The sequence below is a fragment of the Equus quagga genome, chromosome 1 (genome assembly GCF_021613505.1).
Source record: "Equus quagga isolate Etosha38 chromosome 1, UCLA_HA_Equagga_1.0, whole genome shotgun sequence".
In the NCBI taxonomy this organism is placed as follows: Eukaryota; Metazoa; Chordata; class Mammalia; order Perissodactyla; family Equidae; genus Equus; species Equus quagga.
In genome coordinates, this window is record NC_060267.1 from 43,416,311 (window position 1) to 43,428,913 (window position 12,603).

The window sequence follows — 12,603 nt, forward strand, 5'->3', positions numbered from 1 at the left end:
GTGCTATTGAATTTTGTAAAAAGTTTTTCTGCATCACCTGAGATGATCATGTGTTTTTCTTCTTTCATTCTGTTAATATGGTATATTATATTAATTTTCATATGTTGAACCATCCTTGCATTCCAGGAATAAATCTCACTTGGTCATGGCGTATATTCCTTTTAATATGCTGCTAAATTCAGTTTGCTAGTACTTTGTTGGGGACATTTGCATTGATGTTCATAAGGCATATTGGTATGTAGTTTTCTTTTCTTGTAGTCTCATGGTCTGGCTTTGGTATCAGAGAAATTCTGACCTTATAGAATGAGTTTGAGAGTGTTTCCTCCTCTTCAGCTTTCTGGAAAAGTTTGAGAAGGATTGGTGTTATTTATTCATTAAATGTTTGGTAGACTTCACTGGTAAAGCCATTGGATCCAGGGTTGTTGTTTTTTTTCTGGTAGAGTTTTAGATTACTGATTCTATCTCCTTACTAGTAATAGGTCTATTCAGATTTTCTATTTCTTCGTAGTTTAGTATTGGTAAGTTTTGTTTTTCTAGGAGTTTGTCCATTTCATATAGGTTATTCAGTTTTTTGGTATAGAATTTCTCATTGTACACCCTTATAATCCTTTTTCTATCTGTAGAAGTGGTTGTAATATCCCCACTTTCATTCACTGATTTTAGTAATTTGGGTGTTTCTTTTCTTAGGCCATCTACTTAAAAGTTTATCAATTTTGTTGATCTTTTCAAAGAATCAACTTTTGGTTTTATTGATTTTCTGTACTGTTTTTCTGTTCTTTATTTCATTTACCTCTGCTCTTTGTTCGTTCCTTCCTTCTGCTAGCTTTGGGTTTAATTCTTCTTTTTCTAGTTCTTTAAGTTGTAAAGTAAAGTTGTTGCTTTGAGATCTTTCTTGTTTTTGTTTTTGTGTTTTTTTAAGATTGGCACCTGAGCTAATACCTGTTGCCAATCGTCTTTTTCTTCTTCTTCTTCTCCTCCCCAAATCTCTCCAGTACATAGTTGTATAGTCTAGTTGTAGGTCAATCTGGCTCTGTTATGTGGGACACCACCTCAGCATGACTTGACTCGTTGTGCTAGGTCTGCATCCGGGATCCGAACCAGTGAACCCTAGGCCACCGAAGTGGAGTGCACAAACGTAACCACTAGGACACAGGGCCAGCCCACAGATCTTTCTTGTTTTTTAACATAACTGTTTGTAGCTATAAACTTTTTCCTTAGCAGTGCTTTCACTATGTTTCATAAGTTTTGGTATGTTGTATTCTCATTTTGTTTCATCTCTAAGTATTTTTTAATTTCTCTCGTGTTTTATTCTTTGATCCATTGGTTGTTTTAAATGTTTAATTTCCACTAACTCCTGAATTTTCCAGTTTTTCTTCTATCATTGACTTCTAACTTCATTTGTTGTGATCAGAGAAGACACTTTGTATGTTATCTGTGTTTTTAAATCTATTGAAACTAATTTGTGGCCTAAAACACAGTCTATCCTGGAAAATGTCCTATGTGCACTTGAGAAAAATGTGTAATTTCTTGTTTTTGTGTAGAATGTTCTGTATTTGTCTGTTAGATCTAGTTGGTTTATCATGTTGTTCAAGCCCTCTATTTCCTTACCTGTCTTCTGTCTGGTTATTATATCCATTATTGAAATGGACTATTGAAATCTCCCAATTATTTTTGCAGAACTGTCAATTTCTCCAATAAATTATGTTAATTTTTGCTTTATATATTTTGGTTGTCTGTTTTTAAGTGTGCAGTTGTTTACAACGGTAATATCTTTTTGCTGTATTGAAACTTTTATTAATATATAATGTCCTTCTATGTCTCTTGTCACCTTTTTTTATTTAAAGTCTACTTTGTCTGATATTAGTAGTATTAGCCTCTCCTACTCTCTTTTAGTTACTATTTGCATGGAATACCCTTTTCCGTCTTTTCACTTTCAATCTATTTGTATCTTTAGATCTAATCTAAGTCTCTTGTAGACATCATATAGTTAGGTCCTATCTTTTAATCCAATTTTCCAATCTATATCTTTGCTTCGAGAATTTAATCCATTTACATTTAAAGTAATTACTGTTAAGGAATGATTTAGTTCTGTCGCTTTGCTATTTGTTTTCTATATGCCTTATAGCTTTGTTGTCCCTGATTTCCTACATTGCAGTCTCTTTGGGGGGGTTAATTGATTTATCGGTAGTGAAATGTTAAAATTTTTCTCATTTTTTTGTGTATATTCTTTAGCTATTTTCTTTGTGGTTACTGTGGGGATTACAGTTAACATCCTAAAGTTATAACACAATTTAATTTTTACCATCTTAACTTCAACAACATACAAAAACATGCTCCTTTCATAGCTCCATCCCCACCCCTTTCAGATGTTGATGTTATGAAATTATATCTTATACATTAGTTTAAGTTTTTGGACACACAATGTACAAGATGTTCAAAAACAAAATGTGGAGTTCCAAACCAAAGTTATAATGATACTAGCTTTTAGGCTAATAATTTTTTACTGTATCAATCTCTTAAATCATGCAGAAAACAAAAAGTGGAGTTATGTACCATTGTTAAAATGATCTTATGATTTTATAAAATATTTTATAAATTTTATAATTATAAAATAGACTTTATAATTGCCCACATATTTACCTTTACTGAGATCTTTATTTCTTCATATGGCTTCAAGTTACTGTCTAGTGTCCTTTCATTTCAACAGGCAGGACTCCCTTGAGCATTTCTTGCAAGGCAGGTCTAGTGGTAACAAACTACTTCTGTTCTTGTTTACCTTGGGATGTCTTACTTTCCCCTCACTTTTGAAGAACAGCTTTTTCAGACAAAGGATTCTTGGTTGGCAGTTTTTTTCTTTTAGCATTTTGAATAATCAGCCCACTGTCTTCCAGCTTTCAAAGTTTCTAATGAGAAATCTGCTCATAATCTTATTGAGTACCTCTTGTAGGTGACAAATCACTTTCCTCTTGCTGTTTTCAAAATTCTTTGTCTTTGTCTTTTGACATTTTGATTATTATGTGTCTCAGTGGAAATCTATTTAATTCATCCTACTTGGAGTTTATTGAGCTTCTTGGATGTTTATATTCATGTATTTCATCAAATTCAGGACTTTTTTGGCCATTATTTCTTCAAATATTTTCTCTACCTCTCCCTCTCTTGTCCTCTGGGACTTCCACAGTGCTTCCTTGGTCTACTTGATGGTGTCCCACAGGTCTTTAGGCTCTGTTCACTTTTCTTTAATCTTTTGCTCTTTCTGTTTCTCAGACATATTTTCCATTGTCCTAACTTCAAGTTTGCTGATTCTTTCTTCTGCCTGCTCAATCTGCATTTGAATCCCTCTAGTGAATTTTTTCATTTTGTTATTGTACCTTTCAATTCTAGAATTTCTTTTTGGTTCCTTTTTAAGATTTTCTGTCTCTTTATTGATATTTCCATTTTGTTCATATGTAATTTTCTTGACTTTATCCATGTCTTCCTTTAGTTCTTTGAGCATCTTTAAGACAGTTGTTTTAAAGCTTTTGTCAACTTGATCCACCATCAGGTCTTTTTCAGGGACAGTCTCTGTTGGTTTATTTTATTCTATTTTTTCTGAATGGACCATACTTTCCTGTTTCTCTGTATGCCTTGTGATTTTTTGTTGAAAACTGGGTGTTTGAATCTAATGTAGTATTTCCAGAAATCACATGGGGAATGGAGAGAATTCCCCATTCCGCAGGGTTTGCTAGATTTTGTTTTTGTTTTTATTGTTGTAGGCTGTGTCTCTGCTGAGGATCAGCCTGCCTGAGGTGTAAATTTAAGGTCTTCTCAGGTCTTTTCTGAGCCTCTGCCTTCCCCTGGGCATGTGCGGTGACTTTCTTTTTTCTCAAGATTCCTTTGGCTATTCGGGGTCTTTTGTTGTTCTGTATAAATTTGAAGATCCTTTGTTCTATTTCTGTGAAGAATTGTTGATGGAATTTGATAGGGATTGCATTGAATCTGTAGGTTGCTTTAGGAAGTATGGGCATTTTAACTATTTTAATTCTTCCAATCCAAGAGCATAGAATATCTTTCCATTTCTTTGTGTCTTCTTCAATTTATTTCAACAATGTTTTATAGTTTTCAATGTACAGATCTTTCACCTCTTTGGTTAAGTTCACTCCCAGGCATTTTATTCTTTTTGTTGCAATTGTAAATAGGATTGTATTCTTAATTTCTCTTTCTGCTATTTCGTTGATAGTGTATAGAAATGCAACTGATTTTTGTATGCTCATTTTATATCCTGCAACTTTACCATATTCATTTATTATTTCTAAAAGTTTTTTCATGGATGCTTTAGGGTTTTCTGTATATAAAATCATGTCATCTGCAAATAGTGACAGTTTCACTTCTTCCTTTCTAATTTGGATCCTATTTATTTCTTTTTCTTGCCTGATTGCTCTGGCTAGGACTTCCAATACTATGTTAAATAAGAGAAGTGAAAGTGGGCATCCTTGTCTGGTTCCTGTTCTTAGAGGGATAGCTTTCAGTTTTGCTCCATTGAGAATGATATTTGCTGTGGGTTTGTCATATATGGGCTTTATTATGATAAGATACTTTCCTTCTATACCCATTTTATTCAGAGTTTTTATCATAAATGGATGCTGTATCTTGTCAAAGGCTTTCTCTGCATTTATTGAGATGATCATGTGATTTTTATTCTTCATTTTGTTATTTGGTGTATCACATTGATTGATTTGCAGATGTTGAAACATTCCTGCATCCCTGGAATAAATCCTAGCTGATCATGGTGTGTGATCTTTTAAATGTATTGTTGTATTTGATTTTCTAGTATTTTGTTGAGGCTTTTTGCATCAGTGTTCATCAGTGATATTGTCCTGTAATTTTCTTCTTTTGTGTTGTCCTTGTCTGGTTTTGGTATCAGAGTAATGTTGGTTTTGTAGAATGAGTTAGGAAGCTTCTTCTCCTCTTCAATTTTTTGGAAGAGTTTGAGAAGGATAGGTATTAAGTCTTCTTTGAATGTTTGGTAGAATCCACCAGGGAAGCCATCTGATCCTGGACTTCTATTTTGGGGAGGTTTTGATTACTATTTTGATCTCCTTACTGGTAATCAGTCTGTTGACCAATGGTGAATCCTCTATTTCTTCTTGATTCAGTTTTGGAAGTTTGTGTAATTCTAAGAATTTATCCATTTCTTCTAGATTATCTGATATGTTGGTGTATAGCTTTTTGTAGTATTCTCTGATAATCTTTTGTATTTCTGAGGTGTCTGATGTGATTTCTCTCTTTTATTTCTTGTTTTATTGATTTGACCCTTCTCTCTCTTTTCGGTGAGTCTAACTAAAGGTTTGTCAATTTTGTTTATCTTTTCAAAGAATCAGCTGTTGATTTCATTGATTTCTGTCTATTTTCTGTTTTTTTTACTCTCTATTTCATTTATTTCTGCTCTGATTTTTATTATTTCCTTCCTTCTACTGATTTTGGGTTTTGTCTGTTCTTCTTTTTCCAGTTCTATTAGGGGCACTGTTAGAATGTTTATTTGAGATTTTTCTTTTTTGTTGAGGTAGGCCTGTAGTGCTATAAACTTCCCTCTTAGAACTGCTTTTGCAGTATCTCATAGATTTTGGCATGTCATATTTTCATTTTCATTTGTTTTCAGGTATTTTTTTGATTTCTCCTTTGATTTCTTCATTGACCCAATCGTTGTTCATTAGCATTTTGTTTAATCTCCACATTTTTATAACTTTTCTGATTTTCTTCCTGTAGTGGATTTCTAGTTTCATACCATTGTGGCCAGAAAAGATGCTTGGTGTTATTTCAATCTGCTTAAATTTATTGAGGCTTTTTGGTGGCCTAATATGTGACCAATCCTGGAGAATGATCCATGTGCATTTGAAAAGAATGTGTATTCTGCAGTTTTTGAATGGAATGTTCTGTATATATCTACTAAGTCCATCTGGTCTAATGTGTCCTTTAAGGGCAATGTTTCCTTATTGATTTTCTGTTTGGATGATCTATCCATTGGTGTAAGCGGAGTGTTAAAGTCCCCCACTATTATTGTGTTACTGTCCATTTCTCCTTTTATGTCTGTGAACAGTTGCTTTATATTTTTAGGTGCTCCTATGTTGGGTACATAGATATCTACAAGTGTTTTATCCTCTTGTTGGATTGTTCCCTTTATCATTATGTAGTGACCTTCTTTGCCTCTTGTTATAGTTTTTGTTTTAAAGTCTATTTTGTCTGCTGTAAGTATTGCTGCCCCAACGTTCTTTTCATTGCCATTTGCATGGAATATCTATTTCCATCCCTCCACTTTCAGTTTGTGAGTGTCTTTAGGTCTGAAGTGTGTCTCTTGTATGCAGCATATATATGGGTCTTTATTTTTATACAATTTGCCACCCTATGACTTTTGATTGGATCATTTAGTCCATTGACATTTAAAGTAGCTATTGATAAGTATGTACTTATTGCCATTTTGTTACTTTTTTTCTGTGTGTTTTAGTAGTTCTTCTGTTCCTTTCTTCTCTTGCTCTCTTCCCTTCTGGTTTGATGGCTTTCTTTAGTATTATGTTTGGGTTCCTTTCTTTAATTTTTTGTGTATATATTATAGGTTTCGGATTTGTGATTACCATGAGGTTCATATATAATAACCTACCTATATAACAGTCTATATTAAGTTGATGGTCTCTTTAGTTTGACATCTTTCTAAAATCTCTACTCTTTTACTCCCCTCCTCCCACATTTTATATTTTCAATATCATATCCAACCTCTTTGTGTGTGTGTGTGTGTGTGTGTGTGTGTGTATCTGTTACCCTCTTATCATGGAAATAGGTAATTTTAGTACTTTTGTCTTTTGACCTTCATATTATCTTCATAGGTGGTTGATCAGCTACCTCTACTGTATTTTTGCCTTTACCAGTGATTTTATTGCTTTTTTTTGATAATTTTCTTATTCCTATTTGTGGTCTTTTCTTTCCCACTTAAATAAGTCCATTTAGCATTTCTTGTAAGACGGGTTTCTTGGTGATAAACTCCTTTAATTTTTGCTTGTCTTGGAAACTCTTTATTTCTCCTTCCATTCTGAATGGGTAGAGTATTCTGGGCAGCAGGTTTTCTTCTTTCAGCACTTTAAATGTATCATGCCATTCCCTTCTAGCCTGTAAGGTTTCTGCTGAGAAGTCAGCTGACAGCCTTATGGGGTTTCCTTTGCATGTAATTTGTTTCCTTTCTCTTGTGGCTTTTAGGATTCTCTCTATCTTTAATTCTTGACATTTTAATTGTAATGTCTCTTGGTGTGGGCCTGTTTGGGTTTATCTTGTTTGGTGTTCTCTATGCTTCTTGTACCTGGGTGTCTGTTTCCTTCCTTAGGTTTGGAATGTTTTCAGCTATTATTTCTTCAACTTGATTCTCAGCCCTTGTCTCTCTTCTCTTTCTGGGACACCCATAATATGAATGTTAGTGTGCTTGATGTTGTCCCAGAGGTCCCTTAGACTGTTCTTGTTCTTTTTAATTTTTTTTTTCTTTTAGCTGTTCAGCTTGAGTGATTTCCTCTAGAGTTTTGTCCAGCTCACTGATCCATTCTTCTGTATCATCTACTCTGCTATTGAGTCTCCCTAGTGAATTTTTCATTTCCAGTATCGTATCCTTCATTTCTGATTAGTTCTTTTTTATATTTTCCAGTTCTGTGTTGACTTTCTCACTGAGTTCATCCATTCTTCTCCCAAGATCACTGAGCATCCTTATGACTTTTTGCTTGAACTCTTTGTCAGGCAGATTGTTTATTTCTGTTGCATTTAATTCTTTTTCTGGGGTTTTGTCCTTTTCCCTTACTTGGAATGTATTCCTTTGCCTCCTCATTTTGCCTCTCTTTCTGTGCTTATATCTATGTATTAGGTGAGTCAAGTACGTCTCCTGATCTTGAAAAGCTGATCTTATGAGGCCCAGTAGTGTGCTTCCCTCTCATCACCAGTTCCATGTGTTCTAGGAGTGACCCTTGTATGGGCTACATGTGTCCTTCTGTTGTGGCAGGGTTGCTCTTGCTGCAGGTGCCCAGGGAGGCTAGTCTGTCCCCTTGGCTGGTTCAGCTGTGTATGGCTGCTATGGATGCTTCAGTCACTTTATTGGGTGTGGGGAGCCCCAGCACAATTGGCTACAAGGTCTAACATCACTTTCCTGTTGCAGTTTTTCCATCAAGTGAGTAAGCCCCCAACATGGCTGGTTGCTAGGCTCATGGGCTTACAATTGCTTTTGTCAGCTTTCTTAGGATTTCAGCTGAGTGGAGCTGGCCCCAGGCATGGGAGCTCCAATTGTTTCAGGCTTTGGAAGATGGGTCTCATCCCCTATGTGGCTGTTTAAGAAGCACAAGTCTTCTGCAGATGACAAGCCCCACCACCTACAGGGCCGCATGCACATCAACACAGTCCTCCCCTGTGCATGTACCCTGACTCATTGAAGCAGACCTGGTTGCCCCACTGCAGAGGCCCCACACTCTCTACCAATGCCCCACACACTCCACCTGCTCCTTGTACATGCCCTGCCATGCAGAAGCAGACTCACTCGCCTGGCTCCAGAGGATCCAGGCACCCAGACTATACAGGGTCACAAGTTGCCCAAGGGCTTGCTGTTGGGTAAGGCCAGTCCATAGGGCAGGCTGCCTGCCCTTACTGAGCTGGATTAAATCAGTGCTCTATTGGGTGGGGCAGACCCTGAGCTAACAGCCCAGGGGAAGAACTCCAATGGCGTTTGCCAGCATCTGTGTCAGCATGCCTGTACTAGGTCACAGTAATGGCTGCTGCCAATGTCTCAGTCCCTGGAGATGTCTCACCTATCACTGAGATGCACCCAGAGCCTATCAGGTGAGTTTCTTTTCACCAAAGGACTGTGCACTTTTCTTTCTGGTGATTTTAGGTTGCTTTCTGAAATGAGTGAATTTGTGTGGGGGCTATTTATGAGACAGCTTTTTTCCTCTTATGTCTGACAGCTTTTATGAGGCTATTCCCATTGTTGTTAGTAACCAGAAAAGCCAGATATTATGACACTTGTCTCGGTTGTACTGAGTCCAAAGGATGCTTATAGTGGTAACACTCCCCTGCTCAGTTCCTCCACTTTTCTAGGGAAGGCTGAGTACCTTAGGATTGCTCCTGGCCAGCCATGAACTGCCATGGTTTGCAAAAGTGGTTTTTTTCTCTCCAGAAAGGAATTTCTTCCTTTTCCACCTCAGTCAGGACTGTCCCTAGTTGTGGGGGTTCTTTTTATCCAGTTTTCAGTTAAAGGTTGTAAATTTGTTGTGTCTGTGAGAGGAGGTGAATTCGGAGTCTTCCTATGCTGCCATCTTCTTTTTTTGCTCACCCTGGCTCCCACAAGTTGTGTGCAAGCTGCGCCAGGATCATGTGCACAGCTGTCTGCCATAACTCTGAGGGGTGGGTGGGAATGGGTGGCTCCTACTGTGCTAACTGCTGAAATGGACTGAAATTAATCACAATTTACCATCTAAACCTTCCCCTGGAAGTTTCAAGCCTTCAATAGACTTCAGAGTTACAAAACAGTTGCATCAGACAGATTCTGCCAGTCCAATTGTCATCTATGTGAGGAGACAGATTTCCAGTGCTTCCTGTTTTCCCACCTTCCCAGAATCTTTCTATATGCATTCTTAATTAATTTTATCACATCCATGATAATAGTCAAGCATCTTAACAGCCACTAACATAGACTTAGAGCCAGAAGACATGTGTTCATGTCCTAATTTAGCCACCTACTAGATGTACAAACTGGAGCAAGTTATTTAATATCTCTGACCTCAGTTTTTCACCAATAAAATGGAGATAATAATAGTTTCTGTATCAGAGTCAGGAAGAATAAAATGATAAATGAATATAAAGCCCTTAGCACAGAGCCTGGTATAGTAAACACAAAATAATATTAGCTATTATGTTGAACCATGTGAAATTGCTGATATTTGATCCTTTTTTTTTTACATAAACAGCCATTTCACGGGTTCATCCTATACTGCTATTATTTCATAGATGAGAAAACTGAGATTCAGAGAGTTCAAGTAATTTTCTCCACATCTTAAGCCAATAAGTGATAGTGAAGGGATTTTGATCTTCTTAAAGTCCAAATTAGAGTGTGCAGCAACCTACACACTGTGCTATTAGTTTGGTAAATATTCTTAGCAAAAATTTGGCACTAATAATCAGAAGGACTCTATTGACTGGTTACATTTAGGGCCATCCTAAATGCAATGAAAAAGATTTTTCCTTTCAACTAAATAACATTTCTCATAAAAATACCCCCCAGAGATCTCAGAGCCAGAACCATCCAGATGCCCTCTGATCAGATCATTCATCATGCCCTCAGATCAGTCAACAATTTTTCAGTAACATAGAGCAATTTGAACGTATTTTATGTCTTTTGTCATGATCTAACTGGTCTTTCAGTCAAAAAGTCAATAATGGCCTCTAATTCTTCCTGATTTTGTCCTAGGGTATATGGGTCCTGTGACTTTGGATGACTGTGGGGACATTGACAATACTATGATGCTTCTGTATACCTCTGTGGAGACCAACAAAGTATGTCTTATTTCTTCTCAGGAACTTTGGGGTGAAGTGACTGAGTGAGGAGGGATAACTTGGAAAGCAAGCAATAGTAAAGGCATTAGAGAAGTTATGTTTAGAATCTAGAAGGTGGCTTATTTCAGATTCACGATTATGCCCCACTTAGGGTAGTACTCCTTAAGCATTTTGTCCCATAGAACTTCTTATTCAGAACATCCACTCTATTTACTGTATAAAAAATACTCACCCAGAATACATTGATATAAAGACTAGACTATTGATGGGATACCAATGAGGGGATGACAGTTCTCGCCTAAGAATTGTTTATGCATTTCCACAGCTAAAAATTTAAATGAAACTTGGGCCAGCCTGGTGGCACAGCAGTTAATTTCACACATTCCGCTTTGGCTGCCCGGGGTTTGCTGATTCAGATCCCGAGTGCAGGCCTATGCACCGCTTAGCAAGCCATGCTGTAGCAGGTGTCCCACATAAAGTGGAGCAAGATGGGCACAGATGTTAGCTCAGGGCCAGTCTTCCTCTGCAAAAAGAGGAGGATTGGCAGTGGATGTTAGTTCAGAGCTAATCTTTCAAAAAAAAAAAAAAGTAAATGAAACATTTCCTATTCTCTCCATCTGACCTCTCATGAAAATCTTCAATTGTGTAATCCCTCTGGCACATATAAACAGTCCTGTAATGTCATGCTTTTAAATATGTCTTTTCTCCTCACGTACATAGTAGGTTCTTTAAAGGGAGTGGGTATTACCTCTCCATGTCTCCAGTGCTTAGCTTCTCATCTGGCACACAGTTCATGGCTGATTATCATTTAATATAAAAACAAAACACCTGTCTTTATGTCACCCCAAATTGTGCCCATCGCCAATTAAGAAAGCCACTGTTCCAGCAAACCAAATGGTCAGTAGAAAGCTTTTTCTTTAAGACATTGTGTCCTGACATAACTAGGAATCTAAGAGAAAAAGTATTCATTTTGTCATGTAATTTTTCAATGTGAGCATTATGACATACTTAAGTCGTATATTGCGTGTACATATTGACCTAGCTTGGTGAAAGATATTTGTAATGGAAAATGTGGCAAACTAGAGAAAAGATGCCCAGATTGAGAAAGTTAAACCAGAAATTCAAGGGCAGCATTTCCGAAAAGTAATCCATAGTTTTTAGTTACTATCTTGAACCTTTAATATAATGCTATATTTTGCATACATTCCATGTGAAGACCTTAAAATAAGATCCGCTGAATCGGTGACTGGTAGTAGCTACAAAGATCGCTCCTCTCTAAGTTATTTGCACCTGGGATGATGCCTTTGCCTCCCTTGGAGAGAGATGGATATATATTGTGAGATCCTGTCAGCCTCATATCTCCTCTTCAAAATGAAAAATGTTGTTCTGTGCACTTACTCTCTCTGAAGGCAAATCTAGTTGAATATTTCAATTATTTAATGACATCAATAGTGCTATGTAATATGTATATATGGGGAGATCAGGGGTTAATCCTCAAAATATAAAGCTATAGATACATTATTCCATACCCAGAGTAGGTCTCAATAGAGATTTAATGTACCATACCCAAATACATAGAATATTTCCTATCCTCACTATATATAATTGTACATTCTGCTTTCAAGGTGAGTACCCTTTTGAGAATGTAAAAATTTTGTACAGAATGTTCTGAGGGAATGGTGGCGAATTTAGAAGGATGGTCATTTTCAGATGTCTCTTACAAAGCTGATTCAATATATGCAGCAGTGATTTAAGGATATAGTAATATTCCCATTGGCAGATTACTTGAAAAAGAAACCTTTTATTTTACAAACCTAATTAGCATTGCGTTTAAGAAAGCGCATGAGAGCAAAAGGATAGAAGAGATTCAAAAATTATGAAATTGACAGAATTTAGGAAATGTAGAATTATCTCGGTGCCCCTTGACAAGTATCAAAATGGATAATGGATTTTATCTGACGTGCATTTTCTCAAGACATCATTTTCAACAGCAACTTAATATTGTGGCAAACACTGGTGCTCACTGTCATGTGATGTGGAGCTGGCTATCTAATTTCT

General features: G+C 36.6%; 1 protein-coding gene across 1 annotated transcript in view; it reads left to right on the forward strand.

The window, feature by feature from the left end:
* The window catches only part of GUCY2C (guanylate cyclase 2C), a 73,878-nt gene that overhangs the window by 19,940 nt on the left and 41,335 nt on the right, over nt 1-12,603 (forward strand). Inside the window, exon 9 of the mRNA XM_046676087.1 lies at nt 10,460-10,545. Coding sequence (XP_046532043.1) covers nt 10,460-10,545 — 86 coding nt within the window. The remainder of the gene's footprint in view (nt 1-10,459; nt 10,546-12,603) is intronic.